This window comes from Erythrolamprus reginae, chromosome Z, assembly GCF_031021105.1.
Source record: "Erythrolamprus reginae isolate rEryReg1 chromosome Z, rEryReg1.hap1, whole genome shotgun sequence".
Taxonomy (NCBI): Eukaryota; Metazoa; Chordata; class Lepidosauria; order Squamata; family Dipsadidae; genus Erythrolamprus; species Erythrolamprus reginae.
Genome location: NC_091963.1, coordinates 104,304,507 through 104,318,553, shown reverse-complemented (window position 1 = coordinate 104,318,553; position 14,047 = coordinate 104,304,507). Strand labels below are relative to the sequence as shown.

At 38.9% G+C, this 14,047-nt stretch overlaps 1 protein-coding gene across 1 annotated transcript in view; it reads right to left on the bottom strand.

The window, feature by feature from the left end:
* Positions 1-14,047, bottom strand: part of STARD3 (StAR related lipid transfer domain containing 3) — a 45,670-nt gene that overhangs the window by 19,583 nt on the left and 12,040 nt on the right. The window contains exons 3-7 of the mRNA XM_070728981.1: positions 6,375-6,452; positions 6,032-6,109; positions 5,865-5,918; positions 4,626-4,743; positions 1,842-1,940 (exon numbers count right to left, since the gene is read on the bottom strand). Coding sequence (XP_070585082.1) covers positions 1,842-1,940; positions 4,626-4,743; positions 5,865-5,918; positions 6,032-6,109; positions 6,375-6,452 — 427 coding nt within the window. The remainder of the gene's footprint in view (positions 1-1,841; positions 1,941-4,625; positions 4,744-5,864; positions 5,919-6,031; positions 6,110-6,374; positions 6,453-14,047) is intronic.

Sequence of the window (14,047 nt, the reverse complement as noted above, 5' to 3'; positions counted from 1 at the left end):
TATACTTTCAAGATAAGCGGGGGAAATGTACCCCCACTCTATGTTTAATGTTTGTATGTGTGTTCGTTTATTTTAAGAAAAATTAATAAAAATATGAAAAAAAAATAGAAGTATTACGTGTAAAGTAGGAAGAAGCATTTCTAACTCTAGAATTTCTTGACAAAGCCAACTATTCTGGGAGAAAACTAAAACGAAATAAGAAATTCTAGATATTTCCTGTTATGTATTCTAAATATTTAAATTCCAGTTTAGATTATTCAGTCCGGAGTTTGCTTTTAGAACATGTCAAGGCATAAAAACTGCTAACCCTAAGAAAAACTAATTATTTTCTGTATGAATTAATGGTTTGTTTTACAACTTGAAGAAGGCAAGTCTAAAATAGCAATAGCAATTAGACATGTGTGCTATATGAATGTAATTCAAGTAAAGGAAGAAGGCTTGCAGATTACATAATTTAATGCTAATTCTGCAGAACTATGAATCAAATGTTCCCATTCAAATTGCATCAATTTCCTCCATCTCACTCTGTTGAAGTTAGGTATAATCTGAACACTAAATTAGGAAAAAACCACTGGATATACACTTTCTGTGTATATAAGATTCTGGGGTTCACAGCAGACTTTATCTACTGGAAGCATACTAGTGCGTTAGAAAATAATTGCTAAAACATACCCAAGGTGTGAATGTCAATAAAGAGTAAACAAAATCAAACATTATTTATTCATTTATTGATTGATTGATTGATTGGATTTGTATGCTGCCCCTCTCCAGAGACTCGGGGCGGCTAACAGCAATAATAAGACAGTGTACAATAATAATCCAATAATAAAAACGATTAAAAACCCATTAATATAAAAACCAAACATACATACAGACATACCATGCATAAAATTGTAAAGGCCTAGGGGGAAAGAGTATCTCAATTCTCCCATGCCTGGCGGCAGAGATGGGTTTTAAGTAGCTTACGAAAGGCAAGAAGAGTGGGGGCAATTCTAATCTCTGGGGGGAGTTGGTTCCAGAGGGCTGGGGCCGCCACAGAGAAGGCTCTTCCCCTGAGTCCCACCAAGCGGCATTGTTTCGTTGACGGGACCCGGAGAAGACCCACTCTGTGGGACCTAACTGGTCGCTGGGATTCGTGCAGCAGAAGGCGGTCCGAGAGATAATCTAGTCCGGTGCCATGCAGGGCTTTATAGGTCATAACCAACACTTTGAATTGTGACCGGAAACTGATCGGCAACCAATGCAGACTGCGGAGTGTTGGTGTAACATGGGCATATTTGGGAAAGCCCATGATTGCTCTCGCAGCTGCATTCTGCACGATCTGAAGTTTCCGAACACTCTTCAAAGGTAGCCCCATGTAGCGAGCGTTACAGTAGTCGAGCCTCGAGGGGATGAGGGCATGAGTGACTGTAAGCAATGAGTCCCGGTCCAAGTAGGGCCGCAACTGGTGCACCAGGCGAATTACATAATTTAATGCTAATTCTGCAGAACTATGAATCAAATGTTCCCATTAAAATTGCATCAATTTCCTCCATCCCATTCTGTTGACGTTAGGTATAATCTGAACACTAAATTAGGAGAAAAAACCATTAGATATACACTGTATATATAAGATTTTGGGGTTCACAGCAGACTTTACCTACTGGAAGCATACGAGTTTCCTTAGAAAATAATTGCTAAAACATACCCAAGGTGTGAATGTCAATAAACAGTAAACAAAGTCAAATGTTAATGTTATGTGTGAATTTATAACTTCTATCTTCCCCGTCAGGCCAACTCTTAAACCCACCATTTATAAAAAGTTGGTTAGCAAGGGTTTGAGAGGGATAAATATCAGTCACCTGCAACAGATTCTGGAGGGGAGTAGAACTGGCCGTCTGAAAGTGCTCCTGAATAGAAGAGCGGTCCTCGAGACACAGCAGCCTGTGCTGCCACGTACCCTGAAGAGAAAAGAAGAGAAGAGAAAAGAAGAGAAGAGACAAGAGAAAAATTGATTGGCTTAGCCACTATCCTGTGATACTTTACATGGTATGCTTGTATGTATGATTGGTTCTTTAAATTGGGTTTTTTACATTATTTTTAATATTAGATTTGTTCACATTGTCTTTTTTATTGTTGTTAGCCGTCCCGAGTCTTCGGAGAGGGGCGGCATACAAATCTAATAAATACAAATACAAATGCTTATTGCTCAGTCTACACCAGTGTTTCCCAACCTTGGCCACTTGAAGATATTTGGACTTCAACTCCCAGAATTCCCCAGCCAGCGAATGCTGGCTGGGGAATTCTGGGAGTTGAAGTCCAGATACCTTCAAGTGGCCAAGGTTGGGAAACACTGGTCTACACAATATATGACACGAGAAGGCCTACTGGATGAAAGGGGAAAAGATATTTGAAAATAGTGAGCAATCTTCTTAGGAATGAGACAATTTCCCTAACTGGGACTATAACTTTCACTGAAATCCAGGTGAGACTGAAAGACATGGAAATGTTGATCAGTTGTTCATGAGAAAGGTTTTTAAAAAGTCTAAATCCTACTTAGGAGAGGCTGGTCTAATGTGGACTGGCTTGGACTTCATGGAATATCTATCTGTGTAAGAATAAAAAGCAAATCGGAGTGAAAATTGCAATTTCAATTCAGATTAGCAAAGGCTCGGTGGTCTGGCTACCTGTTCACTGATCTAGCAATTGAGATCACTACAAACAAATGTATCCTACATCCTGTCAAGCAACAGTTCATATGATGACTCTGTCATCAAGGTGAAAGTTACTATGAATGCTTTTTTTTAAAGTGCCTCATACCAATTCTTTATTTTCCAACAATTTTGCCCATTTATTTCTCAAAAGTATATATCAGCAGAATCCAAAAGCCTCAAAGGATAAGTACAATTTTAAATCCCCAGTCTTTTTTCCAGAATGCAAATTTAGAATTTTCATGATTATTGGAACATTGGGCCTAGAAAGTTTAGAACTAAGACGCCTTAAACAAGATCTAAGTATTGCCCACAAGATCATATGCTGCAACGTCCTGTCCTGCCTGTTGGCGACTACTTCAGCTTCAACCACAACAACACAAGAGCACACAACAGATTTAAACTTAATATTAACCGCTCCAAACTTGACTGTAAAAAATATGGCTTCAGTAACCGAGTTGTCGAAGCGTGGAACTCATTACCTGACTCCATAGTGTCATCCCCAAACCCCCAACACTTTACCCTTGGATTATCCACGGTTGACCTCTCCAGATTCCTAAGAGGTCAGTAAGGGGCGAGTACAAGTGCACTAGAGTGCTTTCCGTCCCCTTTCCTATATCTCCTATACCTTTCTTCTATTCCTATATCTCTTCTTCTATTCTTTCATTGATATGTTCTATTCCTGTATCTTCTTTTCTATTCTTTCATAGATATATTTTACTATGAGTATCTCCTCTATAACCCTCATCATGTATTTTACTATGTGTATATAGATATATACCCACTAAAACCCTCATTGTGTATCGGACAAAATAAAATAAATAAATAAAATAAATAAACATTATTTTATAAAGTTGCCAGGCCATTACTGCTTTTCAAACAGCTGCAAATCACGACTACATCAAAGTCACATAAAAATCTAATTACACCATAGCAGATCATGAACATGTACATTCTGCTGGACAAATAAGCAACTCTATCTAGCATGTTTGGATTTTTTTTAAAAAGCAGATTTTGCTTTTATATAGCAGCTGGCCAAACTATTACAGCTTTTCACAAGATTAGGGGATTGGTGGATAAAACATATGAAGAACTGTTGCAGGAACTGGGTATGTCTAGTTTAATGAAAAGAAGGATTACGAGAGACATATTAGCAGTGTTCCATCATCTCAAGGGTTGCCACAAAGAAGAGGGAATTAAATTATTTTCCAAAGCACCTGAGGATAGAACAAGAAGCAATGGGTAAAAACTAAACAAGGAGAAAAGCAACTTAGAGCTGAGAATTTTCCTGATAGTTAGAACAATTAACCAGTGGAACAGTTTGCCTCCAGCAGTTGTGAATGCTCCAACGCTGAGAGTTTTTAAGAAGACGTTGGATAACCATGTGTCTGAAGTAGTGTAGGGTTTCCTACTCAAACAGGGGGTTGGACTAGAAGACCTCCAAGGTCCTTTCCAACTCTGTTGTTGTTGTGGCTGCTGCTGTTATTATTTTCAGCTTAGCTTATTATTATTATTATTATTATTATTATTATTATTATTATTATTATTATTATTTAGATTTGTATGTCACCCCTCTCCGTAGACTCGGGGCGGCTCACAACAATAACAATAATTAGTTCTTCAGCCCGTCAAAGACAATAGAGAGCTTTTTTCATCTAAGCAATCTCGGTTATATTTCTAGATTAAAGGTGACATCTTAATCCCACCATCTTTACAATTTTTTTTGCAGTATGTCAAAAATAAAATGAGATAGAAAGAAAGGATTTGTCATGGGTAAATTCTAACTTTCTTCTAAAATAGCAAATGCTTCCCTGAATTTCACAAGGAAGTCTATGGTCAGAAAAAGCCTCACCAGGAAAGTTGATAACACCATTTTAATAGGTGGGAGAGCAGGTTTATTTGACACACCCGCCCTCACTTGATAAGCAGACTCACATTGTTCTTCCTCTATCTCCTGTGGCAAGACTTTGAAATCCAAAAACCATGTTTCTAGCCAGGAAAGGACAAAGGAAACGATGGGCAGAAGGTAGCCAAATGCCCCTTTGGCCAGCAGCTGTTGCATGAAGAAAGAAAAAAAGGAGAGATGTTTCAAGGCATGTATTGGAGATCACTTAACATTAGATCCTTCCAGTCGGATTGGATCTACAACCTTCATACATTCCAGGCATAATTTATTTATTATTTATTTATTGGATTTGTATGCCGCCCCTCTCCGTGGACTCGGGGCGGCTAACAACAGTGACAAAAACAGAATGTAAAAATCCAATACTAAAAACAGCTAAAAACTCTTGTTATAAAACCAATCATACATACAAACATACCATCCATAAATTGTAGAAGCCTAGGGGGAAAGATTATCTTAGTTCCTCCATGCCTGACGGCAGAGGTGGGTTTTGAGGAGCTTAAGAAAGGCAAGGAGGGTGGGGGCTATTCTAATCTCTGGGTGGAGTTTGTTCCAGAGGGCCGGGGCCGCCACAGAGAAGGCTCTTCCCCTGGGCTCCGCCAACCGACATTGTTTAGTTGGCAGGACCCGGAGAAGGCCCACTCTGTGGGACCTAACCGGTCGCTGGGATTCGTGCGGCAGAAGGCGGTCACTGAGATAATCTGGCCCGGTGCCATGAAGGGCTTTATAGGTCATAACCAACACTTTGAATTGTGACCAGAAACTGATCGGCAACCAATTAATGACCACTGATTACCCCTAGACTTCATATGGTGACTGCCTCATTTAGCATTGTTTGCAGTTATGATGGTGATGGAAAAAATGACTATACACTCAATCCTTGAATTTATGATCTTTACAAGTTTGCTAAAGGAAGCTGAAATAAGATTATAAGCCTCGCTGCAGTTTCACTTAATAGTCTCAATTGTAATCATTAAACGTGGACTATCTAAAGTGCATGGGAATTACAGCCAACACATTTGGAGATGTTAGCTTAACAAAGGTAAATATACAGTATTCAGAATTTCTTAAAGACTATTATTCACCATCTTGGAAGATCAGCTGTTATGAATAAACTACTTTATTTGTAAACACACATTTGCACCTCCAATCCCATTAACACCCCTGGAATTTTAATGATGAACTAAATTCCCATGACCTAATACAGGATATTTTAATCTGCTCCAACCATTAGAAACTTCAAATAGAACCCAGTTTTTTCATGAACTCACATCTGAGAAGATCACTTTCACTATCAGGAAAGTGCTACACACCAATGTAGTGATCTTGGGGATGAAGAGGAGAAAAGGAGAAAGAAAAAAGAAGATCCATTATAAGAGCAGCTTGGGAAACTACAAAATATATAATTAAACATATTTTGTAAAGAATTTTCTCTTACCGCTATGACCCACCAATGACGGAGTTTAAAAACAGCATATGCAAGTAGTAGTACCGAGAACCGGAAAAAAGCCAAGAGCTAATAAAAATGAATATATAACATATTTATGAACAATGACAAAGTTCTGAGAAATATAATACAATTATTTCTGAACAAACTAAACTAATAGAAAATTAGGTAAACTGCTAGCAGTGTAAGAAGATTTTGAGAGACTGAAAAATAATTCTACAAAATGCAACAGCTGATATGTTTTAACAGCCACGTCAATTATTTAGTAATAATTTGCACTGACAAAAAAGAGCCTCCATTTAAAAATAAAAGGCAATTGCAGTGGAATACTTACAAATATGTCAAAAAAGGATGATTTAAAATGGTAATGGATGACTTCTTCTTTTAAATTGTCCTGGATAGTTTTAACAGCCTGAAAGTAAATAAGATTAAAGAAAATGACATTAAGAGTTGGATAGACAATGATTAGATGGGATTTCTTTTTTACTCTGAGCACTGCCCCATAGAATCTGATGCAACTAGACAAGGAAAACCTTTAGCTTTTATTTAAACTATTTTTAGTCTTCCCCAATTGGAGCCTCCAGGTATAGCAGGACAATTCCCAGAGTTCAGAACCAGCATAGCTTCTCATCATATTTTGGAAGAGACAAGGAAAGTTTGGAAATAATGCACCATTTGTATCTTGAATACAAAATTGTGTTGAGTATAAAATTCAACTGTATTGCCCACAAGATCGTATGCTGCAACGTCCTGCCTGTCGGCGACTACTTCATTTTCAACCACAACAACACAAGAGCACACAACAGATTTTAAACTTAATATTAACCGCTCCAAACTTGACTGTAAAAAATATGACTTCAGTAACCGAGTTGTCGAAGCATGGAACTCATTACCGGTCTCCATAGTGTCATCCCCAAACCCCCAACACTTTACTCTTAGATTATCTATGGTTGACCTGTCAAGATTCCTAAGAGGTCAGTAAGGGGCGAGTACAAGTGCACTAGAGTGCCTTCCGTCCTCTGTCCTATTGCTCTCCTATATCTTTCCTCTATTCCTATATCTCTTCTTCTATTCTTTCATTGATATGTTCTATTACTATACCTTCTTTTCTATTATTTCTTAGATATATTTTACTATGGGTAGCTCCTCTATAACCTTCATCACGTATTTTACTATGTGTATATAGATATATACCCACTAAAACCCTCATTGTGTATTGGACAAAATAAATAAATAAATAAATAAATAAATAAATGTTCAAAACATAATATGCGAAGCATTATTATAAACTTGAAACATTCCCAAAATTTTTGGAAAAGCACATTTTGTACTTAAGGACACCAATTTTGCGCTTGGGATATGACATTTTCTGAAGTATTGTGCTTGAAATGGTTTGAAAGACACCCTAGGACAGTGATGATGAATCTTTATTTGTCCAGGTGCCAAAAGAGTGTGCGTGCACATAATAGCATGTGTGTGCATGCCCACACCCATAATACATTGCCCTCTTGCTGCGCAAGCGCGCAGGCCTCACTGAAGCCTCCCGACTTCTAATAGGCCTGTTGGGTTATCCCCCCCCCCCCCCCCAAGAAAGACTTGAACATTTTTGGTGCCATTATAGCTTTAAACGGCCAGTAAACCAACAGTTTTAAGTCAAAAACTATTTGTATTTCAGTTGATACATTGAAATAATTTTGCAGAGGTTTATTCATGAGGATGTATGGGGTGTCACCTAAAATATCAATTGAAGGGGAAATGTTAGATGTGCTTTGGGAACATTTGGAGCAACATAATGAAAAAACATTATGGTTCTCAACCTGGGGGTCGGGACCCCTTTGAGGTCGAACAACCATTTCCCAGGGGTCGCCTGACCTTGGGAAAAGACAAATTCCCCATGGTGTTAGGAACTAAAGCTTCTACAATCTAGAGCCTTGGAACGTATTTTTACAATCTGACCAATCAAACATTTACAGTGGAGGTGATCCTCTGACCTTCCTGCCATTCAGCTTAAAGCTCTGTTGGGAGAATTGGCGCTCGACTTATGGTTGGGGGTCACCACAACAGGAGGAACTGTATTAAGGGATCGCGGCATTAGAAAGGTTGAGAACCACTGCTTTAGATGAATGGCCAAAATCAGACCCAATGGGTCTACCGGAAGTTCAGAAATGAATTTCCAATAGGCCTGTTGGGCTGTTTTTCACTGCCCCCCCCCCTCCAGAAGGCAGAAAATCAGCTGGAGCTGACATAGGACAATGCCTTGCGTGCCTCCAGATATGGCTCCGCGTGCCACCGGTAGCACGTGTGCCATAGGCTCCTCATTACGGTCCTAGGAGGTTTCTTTTAGGCCCCAACCCCCACTCAGTCCACAGTATATCAGGCTGTGCAAACAAGCGAAGCCCCATCTGCGGGATGCAGGCAGCTTATAAAACCCACATCCCTCCAATCCACAGAAAAACCTGTCTCCATAGAACCAGAGTCTGGTGCCCGAAAGGTCAGAGGCTGCTGGTTCTGGGTAATATTGGATAGCTCAGAAGAATAGCATAGAGCACTACAATTGACTCTAGTCTAATCTGATTTGGCTTATAATTTCTGTTATATATCTTTTAGCTGCACATTTTTGAGAAAACTGGAAAGGGTAGCTACAGAAGATGGCCCGTGGGAATCCAAGGGTAGGATGAAATGAATAAACAATTTGGAGTTACTACACCCTCGGTAAGAAACCTAAGTCCAGCCCTGCTGGAAGCCTGTTAAGTCTTATCTGGTGCCATTTTGCCTTTACCGTTAGTAATCATATCTCTGTGTGTACATGTATCATGAAATAAACTTTTACTACTTCTGAACTTTATCCTAGCTCTTGACTTCTTGCACCTGACAAGTTTATTTTGGAATTAGATCAGTGCCTTTAGATCAGTTTATTGGAGATTTTATACACCAGCCAAGTTATGGATATAATCACTAGTCTGATCCCCTGAGGTATGCATAAAAGGGATTAAACAGCATAATAATAATAATAATAATAATAATAATAATAATAATAATAATAATAAAATTTATTGGTCTTGTATGCCGCCCTTCTCCAAAAACTCGGAGCGGCTCACAACGAAATACAAAGCACAAATCTAATATTAAAAACAATTATAAAAACCCATTATAAAAACAGCCATACCATCCAATTAAACCATACATAAAATGAAACAGCTAAGGGTCAGTTATGTCCCCCAAGCCTGGCGGCATAGGTGGGTTTTCAGTAATTTGCGAAAGGCAAGGAGGGTAGGGGCAGTCTTGATCTCTGGGAGGAGTTGATTCCAGAGGGCCGGGACCGCCACAGAGAAGGCTCTTCCACCAAGATTAATTTATTGGCCCCAAAACAAATTAAGTTCGCATTCAAATTGCACAGGATCTAGTTCAAGATGAATTCTTGTGGCAGTAATTCCATCTTGAACCATAAATAACAAGGCATCAACCACAGTTGGTGCAACTATGCAGAGGGCATAGTTGGCCCTCTGGAATCAGCTCCCCCTGTAGATTTGTATGGCCCCCACCCTCTTTACCTTCCATAAAGACTCATTTATGCCGCCAGGACTGGGGCCATTAGATCTTTGCTCCCTGCCCAATTAATGTTTTGAGAGAATGTGGAGTGAATGGAATGATTTTTTTTAATGCTTTTTGGGGTGTGTGTGTTAGATTCTTAATTAATTAATTGGATTCAAGATTTTGTATATGTTGTGAGCAGCCCCGAGTCCTCGGAGAGGGAGGGCATAGAAATCCAATAAATAAATAAATAAATAGTGCCAAGGTTCCCTTCCCCCACCCTAAGCAACAGGGTGACTGCACAGTCCATTGATAGAATTGCTGTCTTACATTCAAGCCCTAACTACAACTAATCCATAATAGAGACTAGGACAGCGGTCACCAACTGTGGCGGTCTGTGGAGCATTGGTGGTTTGTGATAAAATTTGGGTGGTTCCCCAGAAAAATTATTTGCATTTTTTATATTGCATTAAATCAGGGGTCTTCAAACCACGGCCCCCTGAGCTAGTTACATGCAATGAATGTTTGTGTTGCTGCAGAGGGTCTCCCCCTTCGAGATCTTTTTGTGTGGGTTGGAGGAGGGCAGAAATTCCGACTTGGGGTCTGCTTTGGGCAAAGGCTGGAGGGAAGCGCCACTGGTGGGGAAGAGCTGGAGGGCCTTGTTCCAATGTGACTGCATCATGGGCTGGAACTGGTTGACTGTCTCAGCCCGCGGAGCCTCCAGGCGCTAGTACCTGGCCTTGCACTCCCACAGGTCTTCCCTGTGTTTGGAAAGCCTATGCTTTTAGTCCTCAGTGAGGTGCTTCTACTGAGCATCCTTCTCAGCCAAATCCAATTTGAACTGAGCCAACTCTTTCTGTTTAGCTCCAAACACCTGCTTCCTATAGGAGCCCTAAGGAGCCCAGGCGGGGAGGTGAGGAGTGGCTGGAAAGAGAGTTGCAAGTAGAGGCTGATGAGGTGCCCCTCAACGTTGAGTGACATTGAGTTGGTCATGCCAACCTAGTCCCATGACCACTTAGCCACACTCACGCAGCCAGTCATTAGGCAGATCATATTCGTGGTCCGTGGGAATTAAAATTATGAATTTAGTGGTCCCTGAGGACTAAAGGTTTGGAGACCCCTGGAGTAGAAGATGCACTCCGGGCAGAGGGGCAGAATCTCATGTCATAACCGTCACTGTCACTGAGGCCAATCTCATTATTTATTGTATTTATTTATTTAATTAAATCTGTATACTCCCCCTCTGGCTATCACGCAACTATAATAAGAGAAACATAGATCTAAAATAAATAAATAAACATCTGGGAGCTATACAGACAGATCCATACATCTTCCCCAAATCACTTTCAACAACAGGCATAAAATTTGTAGCTAATTGAGGGCCAGGATAGTCAGATTGTTCCATTGACTACATATTGGAGTGGCATGCAAAGGAGATGAACTCACTTAAGAATATTTTATATCAGTATCTTAGATTTGTTTAATATAATTCTTTGCACGAGTTATATTCTCATGTTTTACTACACAATTTTAGCATATAATACTGCATTTTAACTTATTATTTATTCAAATTCCCTTTATTTTAGCCAATTTTATTGTATTTTAACCAGTCACAATTTTATGATGACCGATGTGGTCCTTTTCCTCGCTTTGATATGGTCGATTGACTAATCAAATAAAGTTGATATTGATTGATTGACTACTTTCAACAACACTGCAGATATTCAATGGACTATCCAAAGAACCTCCAAGAGTTTTTGCATTATACAGTACTTGTACCCTATTCAGCTATCGTTAAAATATCCTAAACTTTACTGGGGTCATTATTCTTAATTGGCTTAGTATTTCTCAGATTGGGGAAGAAAAGTTCTCTAGAGTCACATATTTATCTGAATTCTGCCTAACAATGGCAGATGCTTTTCATCTTAATGCTCCCTGTTTGATCTGGAGCTTTCAAACAAGTATCAAGCAATGATAAAAGAGTTAGGAACAATCATGCAACATGAATGTTAAGCGTGATAAACCAATCATTATGAATATAATGCAATGTTAGTAAAATTATTCAGAGCAGCAATAGCCAAAAAGCTATTAACAAATTAAACTATGAATTAAAACATTTAATAGGTGCCAGCAAATAGCAATTTTACTTGTATTAGGTGTCAGAGGAAAATATATCTAAAAAGTACCTGCCCTGAACTTTATACTATTTCACCTCGAAATGCTTTTCTTTACAACAGTGTTTTTCTCCAGGCTAGGGAATTCTTGGCGTTGAATTTCACATGTTAAAAGTTGCTGAGGTGGATAAACACTGATTTACACAGAGTTAGGCAATATTGACCTCTGCAGATTGACTTAGATAACTCCTGTGAACGCTTCTTCCAGAACATCAATAAGAAGTTAGATTGCTGAATCCCTCAGTGCCTTTATCTAGAGTAGATGCAGATATGATGGAGATTTTTCTCTCTCCATTTGTTCTTATGGATGTGACGATTCCCTTGTATTTGTTTTTGTGACTCAGTTGTTAAACAGCTGTTCTATACAATGAAAAGACTGAATCTTGCTTTGAGAAGGACAAGTTTTCCTTTTCTCATGCATTCTGTTCTGGGGAAACTGATTGGCTCATTTGAGGCTATATTATTATCATCAGGAAAACCATGTGTCATTTCCTGGGAGTATGGTATTTAGGCTTTTGTTTCCCTGCCTTAAAAAAAAACCCTCTCCATTTTTTTTTAATCATTTGAAAGCAAGGAAGCAGAGTGAATGGGTGGCCATATGATGAGTCTCTGCTCATTTCTCTGTTAAAGAAGTTGTGGTTTCCAAATCTAAAAGAGTGGCATTCAAGAGGACTATAAGTTACTGCACTTGAGCTACTCTCTTACAATGGTTCGTATTGTGGAATATACTCACGTTGCATGTGAAGAGGGTAGAGTGAAGTGACTATAACATTCCATTTCAATCATGTGGTTCTTTCCATTTCCAATGACTCTGTTCTTACTGATATGCTATATTGAGAAATGCTTTGTTTACAAAGAATATTGTTGGAATGCTCCATAGTTAATTATGTATTCTGCAAATTAAATTGCGCTTAATGAAATTTCTGTTCAGAAGCTCTAATATATTTTGACACAATTAGTATCCTTTAGACATGGGCTACAACTCCATTTCCTCTGAACGCTTGACCAATAGTTTAAGAAGCTCCCAAGTTTGAATAATTGCTGAAAGAGTACAGATCTAACTTCTGCAGATGAGTAGGAATATAATATTACTCCTACAGGGTGTGGTGTTTTCAAATGCTCTTGAGTATTCCAAATGTATGTAACCAGGAAGGAATGTTTTTCCTGAAAATCTAATTGGTTTCTATTCTTATAGCACAATGTGTAAGCCAAGTAATTCACCTGAGTCATTACCTCATTACCTTGTAGCACACAATAGCACTGATACGTGTAGGTTTATTCATGGGTGGAGATATGAAATGGCCTTCCTTCTTTTCCTAACGATTACAACAATTAGAAACATAGAAGACTGACGGCAGAAAAAGACCTCATGGTCCATCTAGTCTGCCCTTATACTATTTCCTGTATTTTATCTTACAATGGATATATGTTTATCCCAAGCATGTTTAAATTCAGTTACTGTGGATTTACCAACCACGCCTGCTGGAAGTTTGTTCCAAGGATCTACTACTCTTTCAGTAAAAAAATATTTTCTCACATTGCTTTTGATCTTTCCCCCAACTAACTTCAGATTGTGCCCCCTTGTTCTTGTGTTCACTTTCCTATTAAAAACACTTCTCTCTCCTGAACCTTATTTAACCCTTTAACATATTTAAATGTTCCAATCATGTCCCCCCTTTTCCTTCTGTCTTCCAGACTATACAGATTGAGTTCATTGTCTTTCTTAAGACCTCCCACCATTCTTGTAGCCCGTCTTTGGACCCGTTCAATTTTGTCAATATCTTTTTGTAGGTGAGGTCTCCAGAACTGAACACAGTACTCCAAATTTGGTCTCACCAGCGGTCTATATAAGGGGATCACAATCTCCCTCTTCCTGCTTGTTTTACTTGTTATACCTTGTTAATTCCAAGAGGTTAGTCATTACTGTTTTTGTCTCAAGCAAATTAAAAACTTACCAGTCTGACTCAGCCCCTCTTTGTGTATCAGACCCAAAATCCAATGAATTAGTAGTCTTTTCCCCCACATTTGTCCCCTTAGATGAAAACTAGTCTAGTATACTAATTACCCAATAGTATACTAACTACTCAATACAAGGATGGACATCTTCAACTGATGCCCTGTATTTCATCCACTGCAGTAGCTGAAGAAAAATGCCGCTGGGAAAACTTTTATTTCCCCAATTACGGTATTTGAGTGAAATGGGGAAGGGGGAACCTAGGGGGTCAGGAGAGAAGATTGTATTTGCAAAAGCAAGGTGAAAAATTATATCTTAAGTAGAATTTATGACAACAATGTGAAAAAT